Source organism: Phallusia mammillata, chromosome 6 (genome assembly GCF_965637545.1).
Source record: "Phallusia mammillata chromosome 6, kaPhaMamm4.hap1.1, whole genome shotgun sequence".
NCBI classification, from domain to species: Eukaryota; Metazoa; Chordata; class Ascidiacea; order Phlebobranchia; family Ascidiidae; genus Phallusia; species Phallusia mammillata.
Genome location: NC_137257.1, coordinates 5,192,058 through 5,216,651, shown reverse-complemented (window position 1 = coordinate 5,216,651; position 24,594 = coordinate 5,192,058). Strand labels below are relative to the sequence as shown.

General features: G+C 35.9%; 2 protein-coding genes and 1 long non-coding RNA gene across 8 annotated transcripts; 2 read left to right on the top strand and 1 right to left on the bottom strand.

Annotated features, from left to right (window-relative positions):
• Window positions 1-978: 978 nt before the first annotated feature.
• LOC145233906 (nuclear valosin-containing protein-like) lies at window positions 979-15,756 on the top strand. Its single transcript, XM_080098677.1, has 18 exons — window positions 979-1,180; window positions 1,290-1,354; window positions 2,181-2,233; window positions 2,460-2,611; window positions 2,887-3,004; window positions 3,842-4,261; window positions 4,694-4,969; window positions 5,966-6,143; window positions 6,509-6,637; window positions 7,052-7,146; window positions 8,141-8,367; window positions 9,803-9,977; window positions 12,701-12,813; window positions 13,276-13,400; window positions 13,644-13,725; window positions 13,898-13,976; window positions 15,024-15,199; window positions 15,628-15,756. Exons 1-18 carry the CDS (start codon window positions 1,130-1,132, stop codon window positions 15,673-15,675), a joined length of 2,562 nt encoding a protein of 853 aa, XP_079954803.1. The 5' UTR covers window positions 979-1,129; the 3' UTR covers window positions 15,676-15,756.
• Window positions 15,757-16,905: 1,149 nt separating this feature from the next.
• LOC145233922 (sphingolipid delta(4)-desaturase DES1-like) lies at window positions 16,906-19,795 on the bottom strand. The gene is made up of 3 exons (XM_080098690.1): window positions 19,637-19,795; window positions 18,396-19,138; window positions 16,906-17,984 (listed from the first exon to the last, which is right to left on the bottom strand). Exons 1-3 carry the CDS (start codon window positions 19,716-19,718, stop codon window positions 17,667-17,669), a joined length of 1,143 nt encoding a protein of 380 aa, XP_079954816.1. The 5' UTR covers window positions 19,719-19,795; the 3' UTR covers window positions 16,906-17,666.
• A 489-nt stretch (window positions 19,796-20,284) lies between these two features.
• LOC145232706 (uncharacterized) lies at window positions 20,285-24,112 on the top strand. 6 transcript variants are annotated; one of them, XR_013860925.1, is made up of 4 exons: window positions 20,285-20,674; window positions 21,344-21,515; window positions 21,781-23,613; window positions 23,675-24,112. It is a non-coding gene; the product is annotated as an uncharacterized LOC145232706 (long non-coding RNA). The 6 variants fall into 6 exon arrangements; XR_013860921.1 differs by having other exon boundaries at window positions 20,295-20,674; window positions 21,329-21,510; window positions 21,781-24,112; XR_013860920.1 differs by having other exon boundaries at window positions 20,299-20,674; window positions 21,344-21,510; window positions 21,781-24,112.
• Window positions 24,113-24,594: the final 482 nt, after the last annotated feature.

Here is a 24,594-nt window from a genome sequence, read left to right as displayed (position 1 = left end):
TGCAGAGTGAGATCGCAATGTACGTGCATGTCTTCTTCAATGGCTTCCAGGGCTTGTGGCTCTTTATCTTGTACATCATCTACAGTGACCAAATATGGGCAATAGTATGCGCTAAACGTCGACGCATTCAGGCTAAAAAACAATCCATCACCAACAGCAAGACACAAGAAACAAGTCTGTGATCAAAAGACTTGATTTGTTGTTTGGCGAACTATAAAATTTAACTTTTGTGGCATAACCGAAAGTACCGAGTACCGAAGAGTACCGAGTACCGAGTACCGAGTACCGAGTACCGAGTACCGAGTACCGAGTACCGAGTACCGAGTACCGAGTACCGAGTACCGAGTACCGAGTACCGAGTACCGAGTACCGAGTACCGAGCGTCAACTGAATACTTGCGTAAAATCATAATTAAGTTAAACAGTAACTGAGCTGATTCAACTCCACAAGTCTCGATCGAAAAACTATACAGATGTTGACTTTTTTGAAAGGCTTGTTTACACTATTTGCTTTTCATACTTTACACTTGGCGTGCTTTTGTTTCACGTACCAGATGCGTATTTTGTATCATAAATATTCGTTGATATAGCCTACTTTGCGAAAGTACTTTTTTGGGTTTGTCTCTATTTTCAGACAAAAGTTGTCGATGTATAGACTTGTAATAAACATATAAAGGGTTGCCGATTCGTGAAAAAGCTTTATCCGTCAAATATTTAAACTAAATTTTAACTACACACTTTTCTACTCTGCTTTGAAGTTGTATTTTCGGGAGAAAAAAAACACGCAAAAATATGCCACAGGGGACAATAAAGGGGAATAACCTGTTTTACGAAAGTTTACTCTGTGGATGATTGGTAGGTAAAATACTATTTTGCACATTTAAAGTGCATTAAAACATTCTTTGGTAGTATAGTTTTAAATTTGTCAGTAACTAGGATTTTTTCTAGTGTGTAAACATTATGAAATATACTTAAAGAGTAAATTTATTCAAAGCACAATAATTACGACTTAGGTCGTATCCAATCTAAAGAAAAAAACCATGCTGCTGCTTGAATTTAAACACAATCTTACTTTACGACACAAGTAAGCAGAATTAAACCGTGAAATTGGTGAGTTAAGCATTGAAAAGATGCCTTACCAGCCGAGTTTCGATCGCCGTCTTCCAGGCCGCATCAAAAAGGTAACAATACTTTCATGCAATAAATGTAATGCATAAATTTTTTGTCAATGTAATTTCGGACAGCCAGTAGAGTAGCAACAACCAACTGACATGTTTTAACTTTTTTTAGTACATGGAAAATAGTCCAGGAGTAGACAGCAGATCCATGGCTGATGATTTGCAAAAAGCATTCAAGTAAGTTCAGTTTTTCTATTCCTTATTTCAGAATTGTTTCTGTTATTGTATGTGTTTTTCTTCTTATATCTATGAAAGGCTTTCTACCAAGTTGTGTTGCTTAGATCAAAACTTGGGTTTGTTTCATGTTTTAGAATGCTTTTGCAAACCAACAGCAATACAGCATCACTATAAAAAGTTACAGCATTGACAGAAATTGGTTTGCCTAAATTTCTACAAACATAGCGTGTACAATTTAGATAGAGCAGGGGTGGGCAACCTGCGGCCCTTCATTAAAGGTTGTGCGGCCCGCAGAGATGCTTGGATTTCAAAAGTACTGGCAAACGAGTCCAATTATTACATATTTTTGAGCTGATTAATGCGCCTGGTGCTAGTTTTCTGCGATCTGACAAAATGCGGCTAGAATCAAACACGAATTATATTTGTAGTTAAGCATATTTGGTAAGAAACAAAACAAAATCACTTTGTGTCTTGCTCATGTGCGGCCCGCGATCCAATTTTGACATTTATAATTGGCCCTACAGTAACAAAGGTTGCCCACCCCTGAGATAGAGTATAGTACCTTGCCTAAATGCTCCTTATTAGAAAAAATGTTGTTTATGTCTTAACTTAAGTCAAATGTTGTTAAAATTGTGTTTAAAGTCCAAGGTAAGGAATACTTTGTCGATAAAAATGTGCATTCTTACAAATTACAGTGTCGTTAAACTAATCTATCAGTATGTTTAGGCATTAACTTTTAAACATTTTTTTTCACTAAATATGTGATAGAGTTTTATATCAACACCTACTTCATATGTCTATGGTTAAAAATGATTTGTTATTGCAGAAATGATTATGGAAGAAGAAAGAAAACTGCTTTTAGGCTTTTGGTTGGGCAAGGTAAACATAGGACTGTATTTTAACACCTTTGTTGTTTGTGTAACAATTTTTTTTACCTTTCAACAATCTGAGTAAAGAGCTTAAAATTTTCTTGACATAAAACAGCCTAATTTATAGATTTTTTGAAATTAATTCAGCACCAGTTTATTACTTTATATATGCTCATATAATAGGTTTTTCTAAACCTTCCTTTTCAATAGACATATATTTTTTTGTTGATCTTTAGTGCACAAGGACATTCTTAATTCTGGTGAATTCGCAAATGTGAACAAAAATGACAATTTTGCGAACAAAAAGAAGAAGAGAAAAATTTCGAAACAACAAAATGGTTCCAGTGCATCTTGTTCGGATGATGATGTCAGACTTGTGGAATACAAGGTAGACTAAATAAACAATGTTACTAAATAAACAAAAACTTTTATCATAAAATTACTGAACACAAAACCTGATGCCAAATTTTACAATATAAAACAAACCACAATCTAACTGTTGCATGAATTAGCTAAAAACCTAACACTGAAAATTGTTTCCTAAGTTCTTTGGTGTAAATTTTGGTAGAATTGTTTTTCATTAGTACAGAAGTTAAATACAAATAACACATGCATATATTGAAGTGCATTTTGCAGATATAATTTGTTGATGCATTTTTACAGGACACAAACTTGATGAACAAATCACTATCATCCATTTACAACAAAGAGGAAATATCAAATGAAACACCAGTGCCTTCCAAACAGCCTGTGTCTTTTGATGCAGCTGCTTCTGAAAATGGTAAGACCTATGTGTGGTATAGGTATATCCGGTTATTACCAAAATCTATTTAATTGCATAATAATAAGAATTCCCAACCACTGCCATTGGTTAAGAAAATTATCCAGTAAATGTTAACTTGGATCTTGCTGTATTCCAATAGAATCATAATCAGATGACTAATAAACATAACCATAATATATTTTTATACAATAGTTGACATACAAACACTGCATAGACCAGGGGTTGGCAACCCCTGGCACGCGTGCCGAGGTGGTTTTTCATGGCATGCCAACCGATTTGCGTGTTTATATTGAAGTAACAATTTAACCTGTTTATAGATTTTTATCATGCAATTGTCTTAAAATTCAGCCTTACATGCACAATACACTCTGCTTTTACTTTATTATTGATATCTGCTGGCACGAACCACTATTATTTGGAGAAACGTTGGCACGCGAGGTCATTAACACATGGAAATAACAGTTAAATTGGCATGCGTCACCTAAAAGGTTGCCGACCTCTGGCATAGATGCTTAAGGGCAGATCCCAGTAATGAATTTATGTTCATCTTAACTTTTAAAGTAAGCACCAAATCAACCTTAACTGTACAATGGCAACTAAACAGACTGACTGTGTATGGTCATGCAACTTGCCACATGGACAAAGTTATGCATGAAACTCAGACATGAAAAAAATCATTCAATTAAGTTGTGGGCAAATTTATTTAGAAATTAAAAATTGTTTGAAAAAGTTTGAACTAGGAAACACATTGGAACGGCAATGACAAAAAAATTACCCATAGAAATGAGTGTCATTGTCAGTTTCACTTTACAAACAAATTTTGGGTTTTGGCAGGTTGGTTTATCGACAGAGGACCACTAAAAGACCAAGAAATTTCAGCAAACAAAAACCTAAAATTTTCAAATTTTGAAGACAAAGGACTTCCAATTGATGTAAATAATAATGACAACCCAAACACTGTTACAACAGACACTAATACATTAGTAGAAATGGACAACATCAACATTAAACTTAATGAAACAAAAGCAGCAAGTTTAGACCTAAAAGATGAAAAAACTGCTTCAGCAAAAGATATAAATTCACCTAAAGTTCCAATAAAGAGAAAAAAATTAAAAAGAGATCCCAAACTTGGTAAAAAGAAAAGAAAAACTGATGGCAAAGATGCTGAAGAAGATTTTGTTCCTCCATTCCCGCAGAAACAGTACGAGATGAAACAGTCTGATCTAACATTTGCTGATTTCGCTGGAAATGAAAGTAGGTACAAACTTATGCCTTAAAATTGCCTAAAAATCTTTTTTTTTTGGGGGGGACAAAAGTAGTTAAAATTAGCCAGTTCTACTTAGTGTAAAACTTAATTGCCTGTTTTTTTTCTATACACATATAGGTGTTTAATACATTGTTGTACATAAGATTTGTTTTGAAATTAGAAATTTAAAAATGTTTGGCTGACTTTTCCTATGTTAAGCTATTTCATTATTGACATCAACTGATATAGCGTTTTTCACTTTTAATTTTTTACAGTCATAAATTAATGACCATGAATTTTTGTAGTCCGTTGCTTCACTTGCAAGGAGATTTCATTTTTAAGAAAAGATTTACTATGCAGTTTCGTTTAAACATAATTTTGTTGTTGCTATTTTTCTGTGCTAACTTGATTTAGAAAATTACAATTCCTGTTCTTTACAGAATCATTAAAAGAACTTGCCCGCTTGTTACTGCATATGAATCATCCAGAAATATACAGCACCCTTGGGGTTTCCCCACCTCGTGGGGTTTTGCTTCACGGACCCCCAGGGTGTGGGAAGACCCTTTTGGGAAATGCTATAGCTGGGCAGTTGAATATTCTTCTCTTGCGATTGGCTGGTCCCGAGCTGATTGGAGGCGTGTCAGGGGAAAGTGAGAGGCGTGTCCGAGAAGTGTTTGAAACTGCGACACAAAATGCACCTTGTGTTTTGTTCTTAGGTAAGAACTAATTAAACAAATTTGGGACCAAGATTTAAAGTGCTTTGAATCAAAAGATTGTGAAAAAGACAACTTCTCTTATGCCATCATGCAGTGAAATGTGTTGGTAGAGCTACTAACACCATACCTTAAGGCAGACTAATTTTGATGGGTGGGCAAAGAGCTGAATTATAGTTGTTTAGCAGCTGAAGAGGGGTAGGGTTGGGAGTTTTTTAAAATTTCACATTATGGACTAAGTTTTAAAGGTTTTATTGATATTTTAATGATGATACCTTACCCCAAATAGCCCCAACGGTAATCATTTTTTTCAGCCATACTTTAACTAAATGTGCGGCTGCCATACGCATAAGTCGATTTTCCAACATAAAGGGTAGTGATGGGACGATACCAGGTTTTTAAGGGAGTATCGATACCGAGTACGAGTACCACATGTACATACCTTCGATACCGAGTACTTAAGTGTAGTGTTGTACTTAGTTGTATATCACGGGCTAATTTATCTGTCATGGTCAGGAGGCACACACACATGCCGAAAAATGTAATCTCCACCTGATAGCAAAAAAGATATACGTAACCTGGCGGAACTTTTTTCCGATTTTGTGCTGTCCGAAGCAAATATTGGCATAAAGTTGCCCGTATTCTTATGGTGTAAATCGGCCTTCGGTACTCGCACGTTGGTATCAAAAACTGAGACAAAATATTTCGATACCGAGTACGAGTATCAATACCACTGAAATCGTTCGATACCATCGATGCCGAGTACCGGGTACTCGTCCCATCACTAATAAAGGGTAATAACGACGAAAATAACGGCCCAAATTGACTTAAAAAGCGACATGCTTTATTAATCAAACGTACTGATGATGAAATGAGCATTTTATTAATAAAGCATGTTGCCTCTTAGGACTATTTGGGCCGTTATTTTCTTCATTAAACTTTTGAACAGGTCCGTGTATAGTGTTCCAAGGGTAATAACATTTAGGTCTTTTTTGCAAGATGAAATTGATGCTGTGGCGCAACGACGAGAAAATTCATCAAAAGACATGGAGCGTCGTATAGTGGCCCAACTTTTAACGTGTATGGATGAAATGAACCAAGGTGCAAATCAGGTTATGGTCGTGGGCGCCACCAACCGGCCAGAAATGCTCGACACGGCGTTAAGAAGGGCTGGCAGGTAAATGAAAGTCTATGTTCAGTTTTTTTTGCATTTCTTTTTTGGTAAAACCTTATTAAAATTAATCTTGCTAAATTAGATAAATTTAAAGTTAGTATTTAAGTTGAGTTTATGAGTTTATTAAACTAAGTGTCGGATTTCATTGCAATTTTACTAGCACAGTAAAAGCCGAAAATAGCTACACAACGTAACGTGTTACATTGTTTTATAAACCTTTATGTGACTTTAACAATAATTTCAGACGCTTTATAATCATGCTGTAACTTCCGTACACTCGATTTTAACCCCACATTTTGCCATTACAGCATGACAACACTAAGATTACATTACAATTTATTAGTGTTCTTTAAAAATCATTTGTTTAGGTTCGATCGTGAAATATGTCTGGGAATTCCTGACGAACAAGCCCGAACACAAATACTTCAAGTTCTCTGCAAAGGTCTCAAGTTGGCTGATGACGTCAGCTACCAGCTTATTGCTCGATTAACTCCGGGGTAAGGTTTTGATTTCTATAAAATTGCTTTCACGTCACTTTACATGTTTACCGACCCACGACCGCGGACTGACACGAGTTAGGTGTAACGAAATGTTTCTTGAATTACATTTCCAAAACCAAGACACTAAATAGGTAAAAAGTCTGTCAACGATTTTATATTTGTTGATGTCAGTTTAGTTATTTGAGACAAGGGATGCGAAAAACTACATTAAAGTTCAAAGGGTACAAACACCTTAAAGTTTAAGCACCACTGTAATAAACCGTATATGTATATGTTCTCTATAGAGAAGTTGCCTTGTTTTTGAAAATTGCAAAATACGTTTTTGCTTAATAATATCCTGTAAATGCGTATAATAACATATCATCATTCTGGGAAATTCAAGGGCCAATACAAACATCCCATGTTGTTTAGATATGTTGGAGCCGATTTATTATCTCTATGTCGCGAGGCCGCAATGCACGCAGTCAACCGTATCCTAAGAGTCACGGGTCCCGATGACTTCAGAGGTTTGTTATATTTTTCTAATTGTTCAGATATTAGTAAATATACGAACATAAAAACTCGCATCATACAAAGTTTGATAATTACCGATAGGTGGCACAAAGAGCACTGGCGAATATTTAGAAGGAAAGTTCTGTTAAATTGCTGACGTTTTGGGCTGTTTTGGATTCGGTTGAGGTTTTGTAATAAAAATTTGTAAAAACTAGGTAAAAAAATTAGTTCCTAACCTTAAATTCAGTCCAGGGCCCCTTCCCTGTCTAGTTTGGTAGAGCCACAAACACAGGAACTCACAACACGCCGGCTTGGAAATTTCCGATAGGTGGCGCACCGGAGCATAGCCGTTTACGGTGACAATAATTCCCGGTATATGCGCCGTCTATCGGTATTTAACAAATTTGTCTGATGTGAGTTATAATGGGAGCAGCTCTACCTAACACCTATGCAGTAAATCGAGTCAAACAAACACCAATTGTGCCCTTCACTGTTTTTCGCTTCATAACGTTTTAACGTTGCGCAGCTATTTCCGGCTTGATGATTGTTGTGTTTTTTCACCAAACGAAATAAACTCAACTGAACTCAATAAAATTTGGTCCTCGTGAAAGCAAAATGACGTTAAAAACTGCTTCGTTAAACAATATAGTAATTGTTTATATCAGAAAACTTACAACAATTCGTTTTATTAAATCATTAACCCTGTTTACATGGACGTCTGAAACGGATTCGAATCCGTTTCGTCAATCCGCTCTCTCGTTTTTGCCGCTGAAACGGATTGAATCCGCTTCACGCTCAATCCGCCCCGACTAGGTGGTTTGAATCCGTTTCATTAAGTCATCCATCCTTTTTGAAATAAATATAGTTCGTCTATGCGGTATCTTCAGTATCGAAAGGCAAGGACAAGAGTATCAAGCATAAGGTTCATAACAGTTTTCACCCACCAAGCAATCAGCTGGGAGATTCTGTTTTAGAGTTAAAATGTACTATATTACAATTCGTATACAGAACCGAATTCAAACAAGGGAGATATTCTTGAACTTTTGCGGGAAAATCAACCGTTTGATGACGAGAAACTAAACTCTTTGTCAATCGAGTGCGGGGATTTCCAGCTAGCCGTTCGTGACGTACAACCTTCAGCCAAGCGTGAAGGCTTCGCAACGATACCTGACGTCACGTGGGATGACGTCGGTGCTCTGGAATCGATTCGAGATGAACTTTCCATGGCGATATTGGTAAGAAATGGTGATTAATGTCGATTGTACCTTACGACTGCTTTTTCAGTGTTTAGTGCCTGGCGGGTTTGTACATAAATTTAAGAATTAATTAATTGAAACAGTTTGCTTCTGAAAAGACCAAAATATGAACTTTTACTGCAATAAAATGTAGCCATTGTTCTGAAATAACTTCAAACACTATAAAATCTATGACATGAATTTCCTGTAATTTATAACATGCGCATTCGGTTTGGTAGAACTCCATGCATACACATTCAAAAAAAAAATTGCTGAATATCGATACGTGGGTTAATCACAGTGGTATGGGATTCAAATTTTTTGTCAGTCGGTTCTAAAATTTTTTGTAGCTGGTTTAAAAAAAATCACGTAAGTTACTTGGATCTCAAAAATCGGTGTATCAGATAAGATGCAAAAATCTATTGACAGTAACCAGTAATGCTAACCGGTTCGCTGATCTCATAAAATTTCGTGAGACGGTTCTATAGAACCGGTGCGAATCGGCTGAATCCCACCACTGGTTGAAGAGCACACTTTTTAAAATTAACTGGAATAGGGTCAGGAACTAATTTAAAGTTGAGAACTAAGTTTTAAAGTTATGTTATTTTCATTATGAAACCTCAACCCAACCCTGATAGTTCTAACCGCCAGCATTTTCGCGCAATTTTGTGGTTAAATGTTCATGCTCTTTCGCGCCATTTACCGGTAATTATCAAACTCTGTCTGATTTGCGTTTTTATGCCAGCCACCCTAGCAGGAAACACTCATCAGGTAATTCACTTCAAACAAACACACCCATTTTGTTGCAATCCCAAGTTGGTTATGTGACACGCTGCACGTAGCGCCCTTATGACGTGATAAACAAATAGCGCTCCTCGAACGCGAATTAATTATTGAAAGCACTCGCGGTTAAATACACAGTAATCTGTGCCCCTTAAACGTTACGAGTTGAAACCGCAAAGTGAAAATCATACATGTTCTTTCACATACCTAAACCTTTATTTACATGTAACATAGCGCATTACCTGTTATCTATAGCAATCATAAAAATTGGCCAAGTAGACAAATGCTACGAAATAAATCAAGACAGTCTAATCCAGTGGTTTCCGACCTTTATCGACGAAGTCCTCAATTAACAATTCAAAACATTTTCATTCCTCCCAAATAGACTACATACTAAATGCTAAACCATTTAAAATTGGTGGTTAATCAACTTCGCTGGTTATATTCCCAAAGCTAAAGTGTCAATTTACAAACAACATGTACAAATTAAAGTAAATTCCTCCCGTGTTGGGAACCACTGGCCTAACATACTGGATCTCGGTTGAATACCATAATGTGCAAAATAAGAAATACAACAACTACAACCGAAAATAACCACAAGCAATAAACAATTTTATCTTTTCCAAGCCACATTTTTGTTTTGACTTTTCAGGGGCCTGTTAGGAACCCACGGGCCTTTGCGGCTTTAGGACTTTCCCGGGCATCTGGGGTGCTTCTTGCTGGACCCCCTGGGTGCGGTAAAACTATGCTAGCGAAAGCTGTGGCCAACGAATCAGGGATAAACTTTGTGTCAGTGAAAGGGCCCGAACTCCTCAACATGTATGTCGGTAAGTTAGAGTTCTATCCATAAACCTGTGGACTTTTTACGTGTGATTTTCTCCTCGGGTGCATTTGGAATGACTCAATAGCATTGCATTGAAACAGTTTATCGAACACAGTTCATTCAAAATCCAAAAGTTTACACCCCCCTGGCTTAAACGTAACTTCGTACAAGACGATTTTTTGGAGTTTTGTTTTACTCTACTTCAAGCGAGAGAAATGTCCTAACCAGGGGCTGCTCGTGGTAGGGTGCTGCGGAGCTGCAGCACCCCCTAGATATTTTTACTTAATACACCTACCATAATATTACAAATAACTTTCATTATTTTTATTTTTTTATTCCTTAGCAATATATAATAAGCATAATTTCCGCCCTATTCACCATTTTTTTCATTATAAAATTTTTTTTTTTGGAAACCCGAATGTATATCTATGCTGGAACTGCAGCTCCAGTTTTCTGACGTTTCGTGACGTTTCATGACGTTTTGCGGTTCTGCGCATGCGCACTTTGAAAAGCTACATGCCGGGCGAAATAGGAGCCAGGGTGCTGCGGCTCGCGCAGCTCCACCAATCAGTAGCGTGTGACCTGGGCACCCGGAAGTAGTTGTCTGTTCCGCGTTTATTGTGTGCCAAAGCAAATCACGTGTACTATCAGGTTCGACAATGAGTACAGTACGACAGTTATTCTTTTTTAATCATTTTTACAGTTTTTGATTGAAAGGTTAATCATGGCTTTTCAAGATTCTAATTCGGTGACTGAAAGTGAGCTTCAGCAACTTAAGATTTCGCAGTTATCAAGTGCTGAAAAGGTAAGTATAAAGAAAAAAGGGCGTCCAACGCCTGATATTCAACTTTATCAGCCAGGAATCAGCCACAACAAGAAATATATACGCAGTTTTAATTCTAAATGGTATCAAAAGAAAAAATGGCTTTGTGGTTGTGAAGTTAAAAATGCACTGTTCTGTTTTCCATGTTTGCTGTTTGGAGGTGATGAAAAATGCTGGACAAAAGATGGTTTTACAAATGTAGCCAAAATAGGTGAGAAAGCAGAAAAACATGAGAAGTCAAAGAAGCATGTGGACAATGATGTTTCACTTTTACTTTTGGGAACTGTAAATATTAAGGAAAGACTTAGTGAGGCGTATATAGACTTACAATTATTGAACACAACAAAAAAGTGGAAAAAAATCGTGAAATTTTGTCCAAAATAATAAACTGCATTTTGTTCTGTGGAAACTTTGAAACTCCCTTACGTGGACATGATGAAAAAGATGAGTATTGATATATTGGACATGTACTGTTTGTCTAAACAGTAGCTGCTAAATTGCTTCACAGGAAGTGTTTCTTAACAATGAACATTCTACAGACAAGATAGTAGTGACCACCAAGCACATCCTATTGTTGACAAAGAAAACCTAGTTACTGAGATGAAAATGTTTCTATAGATCTGATGTTCATGATTACTTTGAAAATAATCTAGATGATGTTTTGACAAGTGAAATTACTAGGATGAAAAATCCTTTTTGCTGTTTCCATGAGTCCTTAAAAGGCAAAACAGTTTGGATGCAAACCTTTGTTAGGAACACCATTATTTCCAAAAGACTTGCACTTGCAGTGCTAGTACTACTAAATAAAAAAACAGCTTCTCAGTTGTCATTTGAAATCAAGGGAGAATCAATTATCATGCCCAAACTATAACTTTATGATTCATTTTGGTTGTAAAAAGGAAGCACAAGGTTTAATAATATGGTTTAAATTTAAGTGAGAGTGTTGTAAATTTTAAAGCTTGAAGGAGTTTTGCACTTAAAAAAGCAATTATAAGCTATTTGCCAGTAAATAAAGCAGCAATTATAGCAGTTAAAAATCTGAAAGACAAATAATAGTCTGTACACAAAAATTCAAAAAAAGATGTTAAAATAAACAAGTTCTGACACAAATGCAAAGTGCTTGTTAAATTTGTCAGTTATGATACCAATAAACAGTTGTATGGCTAGTTTTTTGTGTGACAATTATAATCTGTGAAGTGTTATATAATATGTTGAAAACGCTGACTGTGACCATAAGGTTACTTAAATGAAACATGACCATTTTTTTAAATGTTGTCGAACTGAAATCCTTCGACCTTTTTCGAATCATTACTTTGTTTTCTATATTCTTGTTGTGTTTTACCGTATTTACAACCGCTTAGTTTCGAGTCTGTGTCACGTGTGTTTTTGTTCCACATTATTACCGCATGTTATGGTGTTAAGCCGTCCCTGTGCAAGCAAACAAAATACACAAATGATATCGTCTGCTGTTTACACTCGTGTACATTATTGCGTAACAAAAATTACGTCACAATGGAGTTTCTAATTAAGATTTGTATTACTTTTTCTACACAGTTTTTCTACACAAAACAATGGCTAGAAAACTATAAATGTAGGTTTTCTATATATTGCCAACTTATATATGTTCAATAAAGGCTAAAATTTTGAGCAGCACCCCCATAAATTTTAGGCACGAGCCGCCACTGGTCCTAACATAAAAATATGGTTGGCAACAGTGTTGTTAATCAAAATAAAGAATTTTATGTACCGTTCGTAATTGGTCAAGCCGTGCTTTTCAATAGTTATTTCATATTTATGAAGAAACTCGATAGCCGATCCCTGTTGTGAACGTTTTGCCAGTGTGTGATTGTTCGTTTTGTGTGGTGAAAAATTCCGGTTGAAAAGACGAGAAATTCTTTCTTTAGGTGAAAGTGAACGAGCAGTGAGACAGTGCTTCGAACGAGCTCGCAACTCTGCACCATGTGTGATATTTTTCGACGAACTCGACTCTCTGTGTCCCAGAAGATCTTCTGCAGAGGTTTGTTCACAAATACCAGACGAATCCGGTTAATCGCATATCAACTTAACTAATCGTTTAATGCAACTAGGCAGATTTTCATAACAGTTTGTTGGCTTTGGATTTCTATTCTAAATGTAATAAAGGGATTTACAATTAACTATACTACTAGAGTATTTTGTGTTTGCAGTTGTATTTTTTCTGAAATGCAGTAGTTTAAGCCAGGCACACTAGATCACATTTGTGTCGAAATTTATCATAGTGATTGCAACTTTCAGGCCGAATTCGTGCTTTGTTCAAACAAAATTTCGGGTTCATGCCCTATTTCACGTCCGCCTAACAACTTTGATTGACGCATTTTGTGTAGCTGTTTAAGTAAAGTGATTTTTCCGCAAATGACATGAATATGAAGATAACGTTTCAGATTTTTTTATTTCTTTGCGAAAACCGTTATGATTCCTATGCTTGAAATTCTTGATGCAGGCCGGCGCCAGTGCTCGGGTCGTTAACCAGATGTTGACGGAGTTGGATGGCTTGGAATCCCGCAAACAAGTTTTTGTTATCGCGGCCACAAACCGACCTGACATCATTGATCCGGCTGTGCTCAGGTGTGACAGGCTGAACTGTGTGTTTTCTTTATCCTCGGTGGGCAAAACAACGCCTAAATACGTTATGCTCACAATAATTCCTCCGTCGAATTGTTTGCACACTGAAGTTCAGCATAAAAATCGAATTTTCTGACCACAATTAATTGTAAATGTCAAATATACTAGTTTTACACATGTTGAATTATGTTGACCTTAAAAAAAAATAAAAACACTGAGGTGCCTTAACCACTTGTTTCCTTTAAGGCCTGGACGATTGGACAAAACTTTGTACGTTGGAATTCCCACGAAAACCGACCTGGTTAAAATTCTGCGAACAATTACCAAGGTAAGGAAACCAAATTACAACAAAGTATTTTTACTCACATTGTTACGTGTATAATCCCGCGTTACCAGGGACTCAACAGGCTAAAAAATTAGACTTAAAAAAGTCTACATCCTAGTTTTAAAGTTAAAGTGTTTATGAATAATAACTCCAGAATAATTATTTGACTTCTCAGAACGGGACTCAGCCTCAATTCACTGATGACGTAGATCTGGAGTCACTGGCGCGTGACGATCGGTGCAACGGGTTCACTGGTAAGTTGATGGTCATGAATGATGAAAATGTTTTCAAACGCATCACACAATCGAAACGTTTGTCAAAACGAAGCAATTTATACATTATTTTGACAAACTGCACCTACGTGAAATAACTGCATCCCTATACGTGTGGTGCACTACGTGAAATAACTAAAAACAACGTAAGTCGTTCTGTTGGTTTACGAAATAAATGGATAAACTGGTAATTATTGTAATTTTTCACAGTATTTTAAATTGTTTGCCATTAAAGTAAACTTTTTAAAAATTATCTCTCAATGAAACCTGGTTTATCACTTGAATTTTGGATAATAGCAGAGCAAAAACAGCTTTCTAGGACATCCTTTTATCTAGGTAACTGGTTAGTCAACGCAGATGCGACGGTATTATGCAACATGGAGCTATCATTTTTTAAATAAGGTGTTACACAGCGTTGTGTCCACTAACTTCGCGCTCCATAACGTTTCAGCGTTTCACGTCTATTTCCGGCTTGGTGATTGTTTTGATGCTATTGCGTTGCTATGTTGTCTTTCACAAGCGAAATAACTGAACTCGACACACATACGATTTTTTAAAACAACGCCTGTATGAAGTTGATACATCAAAACAAAACGCACAATATAACACTCCCGTTACCTTTACAAACAATCAACGTATATATTCGAGTACGAGCTTTAGCACTTTGACGAATTTTCACTGAACCTATACTCTTTGCGTATGGTGTCAGACATTATTCGTATCATTGATCTTGTAACCCAGTGGTTCCCAACCTTTATCAACGAATTCCTCCCTTTCCTTCAAACTCGAATCATTTTTCTCCCTAATAGACTACCAGTAGATGCAAAACCATACAAAGATTATGTAAATAGGGTCGTTTATCAACTTCACAGGTTATATTTCCAGAGCTAAATTGTCTATTTACAAACCATATGTAGAAATTAAAGAAAATTCCTCCCCTTGAGTTGTAGAATTCCTTCATTAAGAGGAATTCCACCTCGGTTGGGAACCACTGCTATTTAACTAAACTCCCATTTTCATCAATTTCAGGGGCAGATTTGTCAGCATTGGTTCGGGAATCCGCTTTAAACGCTTTGCGAGGAACAATAGGACATACTTGGAGCGAGATAATGCCAGATGAAGACGACACAACGAATAACGTTAAGGTTTCCCTTCAAAATGTAAACGACGCTCTTGACAAACTAGAACCTTCCATTTCTGCCAAGGTATTGTTTGTAGATATATGCATTGTATTTGTGTCATAAGAAAATGTGACGGTTAGAGGAACCAAATGACATAAATTGTGACAATTTTATTTCGAACATAATTGTTTGGGAAACACATTTTATTGTAAACGTTTTGTTACTTCTAATTTTTTCCTATAATAAACAGGCCATAATTTTTTATGTACAATACAATAATACTGTTTTTAGTACATTTATATTAACTCTAGTGTCCTATGTTAATAGTGTATATTCTACGCATAACTTATTAAAAAAAACGTACAACAGGTAATATAAGTACTGGCATAGCATAGAGTACCGAAAATGCTGTTTGAAATTACATACAGCTTGGTTAAACCCGGTTGACTTATGGTGTTGTTATGCTTTTGTGTATTGTTGACGTTTTAATAGCTTAATCCTTTCCTGTGTAGGATCGCGCAAAATACGAAGCAATGCGCCCACGAAACCAAGAGAGATGAAAAACTGCCAATCGTGTGAGAACACTTCGGTTTGCGCTTGTGGTTTTGGTACAAAACGCAAATAAACCGGTTTAACGACTAGTTGTCTTTGTTAAAATAGCTCTTAGTGCAGGGGTGCACAACCTTTTTGCTGTAACGGCTGCATCACAGACCTTTATTTTACCAACGGCCGCCAAGCGCCCCCATGTTTTTCGTTTATATATTACTCATGTTAAAGTTTAGGATGTATCTTAATATCCCCTCTATTGGTACCTAAATACACTTTTAATTTATCCAGCTAGTAGGCCCGTATAATATATGTTTCCATCTGTCAATTCAAACCAAATTTTAAAAGCTGAATGTCTAGCAAAAGAATTTATTTCACGGCCGCCATTACGTGTTTTTTAATACACATGTTCACGGCCGCCTTTGTGTAGTAAGGTGTTCTGTTATAAAATTGCTGGATTTCATTTTAAACTGACCTAATGAAATACCCCCACCATGTACATTTTTTGGGCAATTTGGCAAATAATTTAAGTTTGTTTAACTTGTTTTAATGTAAACCATGATAATTTTTTTTACAAATAATGCCAAGATAAACTGCTTTTACGTAAGTCAACATCACAGTAAACCACCAATGGAATCAGCTACGATACTACAAAGTACTGTAACGTCAACAGCTTATCTATTTAAATAAATTGCGGTGGTAAAACAGTGCCCAAATCACGTGATTGAAACGTGTGACGCAATCGGTCACATGCGCCTTACACGAGGTGGCCTCCTGTTACGTCAGCGCTCACAACAAAGCCTATAGGATAATGGCGTCGCCGGTTGTGTAAATAATAAAAGTCGCCAGAGCAACGAATTGAGACCCGATATGCGCTGTGAGCGGCTACGTGAGCGATCACCAAGTCTTATATCACAACTGAAAGAAAAGTAAATTGCATTTAAGTACAATAGGAGAGCATAATACCTGGCAGAAAATCACTGAGCTCTTGGGTAGTGGGCCTGCAGATGCAGTATTTAACACTTTGGTGTGGTTTTTACATGCATTTTGCAATGAAATATTGATGATACACACAAGTGATACCTAGAAAATGAATATAAACACCAAATTCTCTTTATTAATGTTACATTTTTAAAATCACTGATCCCCTAACACTTTGGTTTGGTTTTTACTTGCATTTGGCAATGAAATATTGATGAAGTTACATAAGATATACCCAGCAGAGCAACATAAACACCAACCAATTTAAATAGTAATTCTCTTTATTAGTGGTCAATGTTTACAACATCAAAGAACATGCAAATGTACTGTCACAATAAAGTGCAACTTAAATTGTTAAAAAAACAATGAATTAATCCATAATTTCATTATTACATCTCCAAATGCATCAGCTGCTAATAAGCAAACTGGTCCATAAACAATAGTACTAATGTAATCGAGGTCATAATAAGAGAAAAAAATAATCACACCATAACATACACTTTTAGCAATTCAATTGTAAACAACATGTTAGAATAAAAATAGCATATGTTTGAAATATATAACAATGTTTTTTGCAACATGACAGAAAATACCATGGGTGATTATGTATTAGAGTCTAACAGTCTAATAATTAGACTGATTAAAAGCTTGAAATTGATTTTAATTTTATAAATGTACAAACATATTATGTACCACATCAAAATTCACACTTTACGTTGGTCATTAGCATTAATATTGTTAGAAATAGCTTCACAACAAAACGGACTCAATCATTTCAACAAACTGTTGAAAGAAAATGAAAAGATGTGAAAATTAAATGAAAATAGCAGAATTAATTGAAAGCTAGAAGCTACTTATGCAACCAAACAAAACAATTATGTATATCTGACAAATTAGTAACACAAATAGGCACTTCTCTGATTGTAGGTTGGAGCTAGTGAAAATGAGCTTGATAAATTTACTATATATATTGGTAAAGTATAAAATCTATAATTTGGAAAATACAAAACACTGTTTAATAGCTTCAACTTTGCATTGGTACATGTCCATTACCATTGACCATGTGTCCATTTGCTATTCCGTTTGAACTACCTTTGCTACATATTTTACCATTGCCTACATGCCCATTGGAAATGCCATTTTGCTTTACACCATTGGGTTGATGGCCATTTTGAATAGCTCCATTTGATTCTGAGACCTTGGTTTTCCCCTTCAAATCTATATCTCTGCGAATTCTGGCAAATGGTCCAATGGCTGGATCAAACACAAAATCCCACAGAACTTTACACCAAGATGTGTAGAATGGAAGTTCATCGTAATAATCAGGTGCAATTTTTTTCATCTACAACAAATTTTAAAGCTCATGAAAGAAATATATCATTGGTAACAAGATGGTAATGATAAGCTGGGGATGGATAAATGATATAGCATTAGAGACAGATATTATTTATTCGTATGTTTGGGTGTCCAATTAAAAGCTAATACACTTTACAAAATGATATGCGAACGTTTTAACTTTAAAGACGTTACACTTGAAACAGGCTGCCAAGTTAACGTTTGATTTACAAGACTAATAGTGTGTAACAACAAGACAATAGTAGTTTGTTCAATACGTCCTGAGCCATTAATGACATCTCAGTGCTATGTACAATTTTTTTGTCAATCCTTGCATAAAATGTGTAAATGAAAAAAAAACTGATCAGATTAAGTTACACAAACTGTAAATAGAAGTTAGAAAAACAGTTTCACTTACCAGTGGTAACTTTGAGCTAGGAATGGCAGGGAAGTCATGGTGTTCCACATGATAACCAACATTAAATGTTATCAGATTTAAACTTCCATAGTAAGAGTACGTTTCAAATCCCTGTGTATACATATAGTGCTCAGAAATGAAATGGCCTGAAATTGGGTGAAGTCCGAGGGACAACAGGGTGCCAGCAAACAGGTACACAACTGGTTTTACACCCCACATATGCAAAATCCATCCATCAAACAACAATTGAATAAAGAGATTGTGTATTTCTAATGTTGTGATAGGTTTGGGGTTCACAGCCAGTGGTCTCAGAACATAGAAGAGAGGGTTAAGGAACAACCAGATTATTTTCATAAAACTGTTGCCAAAAAATCTTCCTTCCCATTCTGTCGGCAGATCAACATCTAAATTGTCACCACCCAAATATCGGTGATGGTCGATGTGATATTTTTTAAAACCAATCGACATTGGAACACCAATAGGAAGATTTGCAAACATCCCAAAGTAGCGGTTCCACCTTGAATGGTGGTAGCCAAAAGCTGTGTTGTGCGAAATGTCATGAATTGCCAAAGTGAGGGAGTGATTGATAGATCCACCGAAAACATAAGCCCAAAATATTGCCGCAGGCCAACTCATATCCTTAACCAAATAGCACATGACAACTTGCATAGCCACCATGGCTGCCACAACATACGTAAAGTGGTTGTCTGTGACGAATAGCTGCTTGATTTGTGGGTATTTTTCTGAAAATTAATGAAACATGTCAAAAATTTAATTTTCGGTTAGAAGATTTTTCTAAATATTTAATATTTCTAAACATAAAATGTTTACTACAATTAGTAAATCTTTTTTGTTAATGAAATCTACTTTTTAAGTTAAGCAATTGTGACGATTCAGTGTATTTTTTGCTTATATTTATTGGTTTTATCCCACTTTTTATATTGTTTTCGGACACTGATGATGCTTATAATGGCGAAATGCATTTGTTTTTCGAAAAACAAATAAAATACAGTGACTGATTTATGGGTTTTATGCTGAATTTTCTATTGCTACAATTGTTAGCAACTAACTGAGGAACACACTGTTAAAATGCACCAGGAACACATAGTTGTTTATCATAAACTTTATAGTCACAAACACATAATATTGTAATTCGCAAGAAATGGTATGGTTGCTATAAAACAGAGACAATATTTGTTTGACAGATCACCAAGGCAGCTTTAAAAAAATGTAAAACTTACTAAGCATGGCTTTTCTTCTATCCCCATGTGGTTGATCAGTGTATGTCCACTGAAAATCTTCTCTGGACACTTTTGCCCCCATGATTAGCTTAAAATCTACAATTCTAATTAAAATGTTCCTATTAACCCCAAACTCCCCTAAAAAATATGGAAGACAATGTACTTTTTTAAGATCAAATTGAAGTAGGTTTCAACATGTTACACAAGTCACAAAGGTATTTTAACCTCAACGGCAGCATAGGTAATATAAGATTTTAAGTTATATAACTAAAAGGTTTTTCTGACCTAGCTTGCACAGGCTTGTGAAACTCTGGTGAAACTGCTAGAATCTAGTTAAAAAATGAACCCTAATTAAACTTGAAAGAACTTTGAAGAATTTTTGAACTGAGTACCATACAGTACGACCAGTACAATACAATTACAAATACTACAACTATTTTAAGTTTCAACATCGCAGCATAGCAATTCGCATTTTGCGAAGAAAAAGAAACGCCTGGATTGGTATGATTTCTATGAACATCTTTTTTTCTCGAAGTACGTAAAAAAGAAAAAAACATTCAATTTGTCCAGTTCTTTGTACATAGGCATGTAAAAGGCGCTATCTTGTCTTATGTTACAATAAATCAATTGTTTTCGTTGCAGTTTATTAGTTCTGCATCTGCTAAATAAATTATTTTTTAAAACCATTTTTTTTCTGGAAATGTTATGGATGGTTAATTTTGCGCGGGCTGAGTGCTTGGAGTTAGAACACGAGATAAACGACGGCTAGTCCAGCAGGAGAATTTTGAAAGTGTAAGACTAATCTGATAGGTTTTATGTACCACATCTGATGGGTTTAATGTTACACATTTGTTGATATTACTGCAGTCACGTTTGTTTGTTCATTTACCATTATTGCGTACCTTGGTTGGGCTGTTGTCGATGTTGAGAAAAACATCCACTCGCTGGAAGAAAGAAACCAGCGTAGAGTGTTCAATATTTTCTTTGCTCTTACCTGGTGTATTTAGAAACAATAGATACAACTGGAGCTTGAGATAGGTAAGCATTTAAATATGACAAATCTTTCAAACTTGTGTTGATTATTAGGTCCATTGCACACAGAGTTTTAATTTGCAAACCTAGTTTATGTAACATTAGAAATAGAAATATTGCAGTTAGCAAGCCATATACTGAACTGGATGTGAAAAATGCAACCATTGGCATCTATTTGTGCGTTAAAGTGATTTAGGTAAATGTTAAATCTTATCTTATTTTTCTCATAGGTTTTTTTGATGTAGGTTTTTCAACAATTTGCTTCACAATGACTTAAAAAAATGTTGTTTGTTTTTTGCATAACTAAAATGCATAAGGTTGTGCAGATTTCATTTTGTTGATTTTATTTTGCTTGGTAAAAGAAAGCATAGCGATACAATAGCGGTAAAACAATCACCAAGTCGAAAATAGCTGTGCAACATTAAAAGGTTTTGGAGCACAAAACAGTTAAGGGCACAATTGGTGGATAATAGCTGAAGGTGCTGTAGCTACACCATAGTTTGTTAACTAACAGAAAAACAATCCTATAAAACAGCAATTAAGTTTTGCATTACAATTTGTAAAGTCAATCATCATTATACATGTTAACACGACTTTATATGTCCCAAATTCGACAATCATTTTGTACATAATGACAAAAGTGTAACAATACATCTGTAGTTATTTGCATGACAGGGATTTATTCATCACATCATCATGACACGGCTTTGGATACTTTCCTTGACCTACAAGATCATTGATGAGATTGGCAAGAGCATGGGTGCAAGCCTGGCCTACATGATGATAATCATTGCATCGATGCCAATCGGCAGTGAGGATATCAGTGCAAGTGCAGTCGAAATGTAAGGTAATGCCTCCATGCTTGTTTGACCTGCAGTGAATTTCCTTGCCCCCATAGTTCACCTGTGTACAAAGGATTTAAATAATTTTTGTGTAACAAGTATTTGTGATATGCATTCAATGTTTATGTTTTTGCAAATCACTGAAACTTCATATGCATTGGAGGGTAGCAACAAGGCGAGCATAATATCAATTTGTCAAATTGAGGCTAAATATTGATGTAGGTTCTAATTGAGTTGTGTTACAGTTTTACAAATATGATTCCTATGCAGAAAACTGATGACACCAATTTGAGGACATGCACCATTTCAAAACAAGTTTGAGGATGACAAATCTATCGATTAATGTGGTCACTTATATTTGCAACAAACCTTTGAAACTGTTGTTGTGAAAAGCTGACTTTATGGATGCTACCAAAAAGCTTAATCGTGTTCCAAGAAAATGTACAGGCAATGCAATGTCTATATTCATACTTACATTTGATTGTGCCCAAGGTTTGGTTGGAATTTCTGTCACCACTTGCAACCAGTCAATGGAGTATTGGCACATTGGTCCAACAGTGCAGTTTGGACATGCACATTTCGGGGTGGGATGACTCCACTGTAGACTGGGCAAGCAAGTTGTTGTATCAGAGCCCTTCGGAATTACAAAAGCATTTACAATCACCAACTATTTGGGAGAAAATATTTTAAGTTGTTTTCCATCTTTTTGTCTATTTTTATACTTACAATGACTTGATATCCTGTATCACATGTGAAACGACAAGTTGACCCAGTAAGATTTCCATCAGTGCATGTGGTTGTTCCTTCAGTCAAAGCTGGCAAATCTGAACAGGCTAACAAATGCAATATAATCAAAGATTCAAAACCACAGCATACTTGCAAAACAACACAAGGTACACCACCCTTCATATACATTTTCACAAGGTGAGTTTTTAAATTTTCAAAAGGTGAGTTAAAAACGACAAAATTGAATATATTATTCAATGTGCTAGAACATAAATAGCTTGAACTTACAATTCTTCTTACAACTTCCAAGTTGTGGTATCCATGACCCGTTGTCTGTACAGTGAACTTTGTGTGACCCGTTTAAAGCAAACCCGAGTTTGCATGATACAAAGCAATCAGCACCACTTGATAAACCGTACAGATTTTCCAGAGGAAGTATTTGTATTTTCTTTCCGTTTTCATCGTGACAATATGATGCCGAATCGTTAATATGCATCGGAACAGTGATCATTCCGCAGTGTTTAGAGCATTCTGTACAGGAAGACTAAAGCACGTTTTGGTTTGTTTTCCTGGTTTCGAACCCTAGGTCACCCCCGAGTACGATCTCTAATTTAATTTCATAAATGTCTGTATCGATCAACTAGCCTACACTTCTCGGACTATTCATGTGCTTCACTGCCATTGTACGTTTGTGGACAGTATGGTTTGGTTAGAGACTTGTTAGGTATGTCTTACTTACCCATTTACGACAGTCACGAACAAAACGTTTAGTTAGTGACTTGTCGTAAATGGGAAAGTAATACAAACAATATATACCTCCGAGTTAATGCTATGTAACATAGGCTAGCTATTAGCATTACTACGATGCATACCTAACCGCTTGTATAAAAGCATTTTAAAATAAGCTTTATAAAGCGTAAAAACCCACGTATTTTGTACCCTATTACTACCAACAAACTGGAGTGCCGTTGGGTGGCTACCCTAGTTAATACGGCCGATCTCTTGTCACCAGCTGCGGTTTATCATGTATTGGCTCGACGCTTGTACTTTCATAAATAACTAGTTATTTTCAATTGGTTTTGGGACTGCAAGTTGTTAGTTTTTAAGATTTATCATGTCATATAAGCGTGTCTTCAGGTTTAGTACTTGTTCATGGTGCGACGGAGAAAACGAAACCAAACTAAAATGCGACGTTTTTTGTTTGACAATAAATTTAGTTATTTACCTTGAAGGGAGCCAACGTTTAATCCGTAGTGACCAAATACAAATCCTGCTGCTGCGAAAACAAGACAAACGAAAACCAAAAGTCCCCAGCATATCCACGGTCGTCGTTTTGGATTGTCTTTCAGTTCTGTGAAGCGTAGAACGCCTATAAAGGTATTCGTTCATTTAAGCTTTATCTAAATTGCGGGCCTAGTATGTTTTGCCAATGTTGCAGATAGCCGGTGATGTTGGTCATGATGATATGTCCCTGTTGCAACAGTACGCTACTTTCCTTTTTGACACATTACGAGGCAATACGTTTCCTTTACATATATTTAGCCTAGCCTACAAATACACAAATAACACTAAACAGTAGGCTACTTTGAAACTTTTTAAACATTTTCCCAACATTAGTTTTCGTTGAAGCTTAGTTTATTATTAATCAAGCCATAAACTTTATTATATCCGCCGCACTTTTGGTTCCGTTTCCAATTTCAAGTTGTGTAACTAATTGCCTAAAGATGTTTGCCCAACAAGTTTACAAGCATACTGTAACTGATTTGCTTTACAAACACGACGCAGATTTCAAATGTACTGACGCACTTAATTATATCGAGACAAAATCGTTTTTTTTAAAGTTAGCCTAATAACAATAAACACACCAGAAAGCTTGTACATGGTGAAGACATAATGGCAGGTTATACAGAAGTTGTAGCAATGCTTTTATTGGAAGCGTTTCAACCGTGCGCTGATGAGTACAGCGATTACTGAAAACGTATGTAATCACCCAAATCCACTAAATTAATTAGCCAAAATCCACTCTTGGAATTTGGGATAAATAAAAGCTCTATAAAGTAGTGAATACATGATAGCCTATAATCAGGGTTGCCATACCGTCCTTATTTCTAAGATTTGTCCTTATTTTGAAGGGCTATATGTCTTAGAAAAGTTCATTGTCCTTATTTCTAAGAAATGTCCTTATTTTTGACTGTAGTCCTTATTTTGTCTTATTTTCAACAATTATTATAATCAAATCCCTGCTACAAGTAGAAGTGAACCTAGACCCGGCCTGTTGTGAGATGCACTTAGTATTTTCTACGAACAACGAGTTGCTGGAACAGATTGTTTCTGGCCAAAATATTGCAAATATTATGT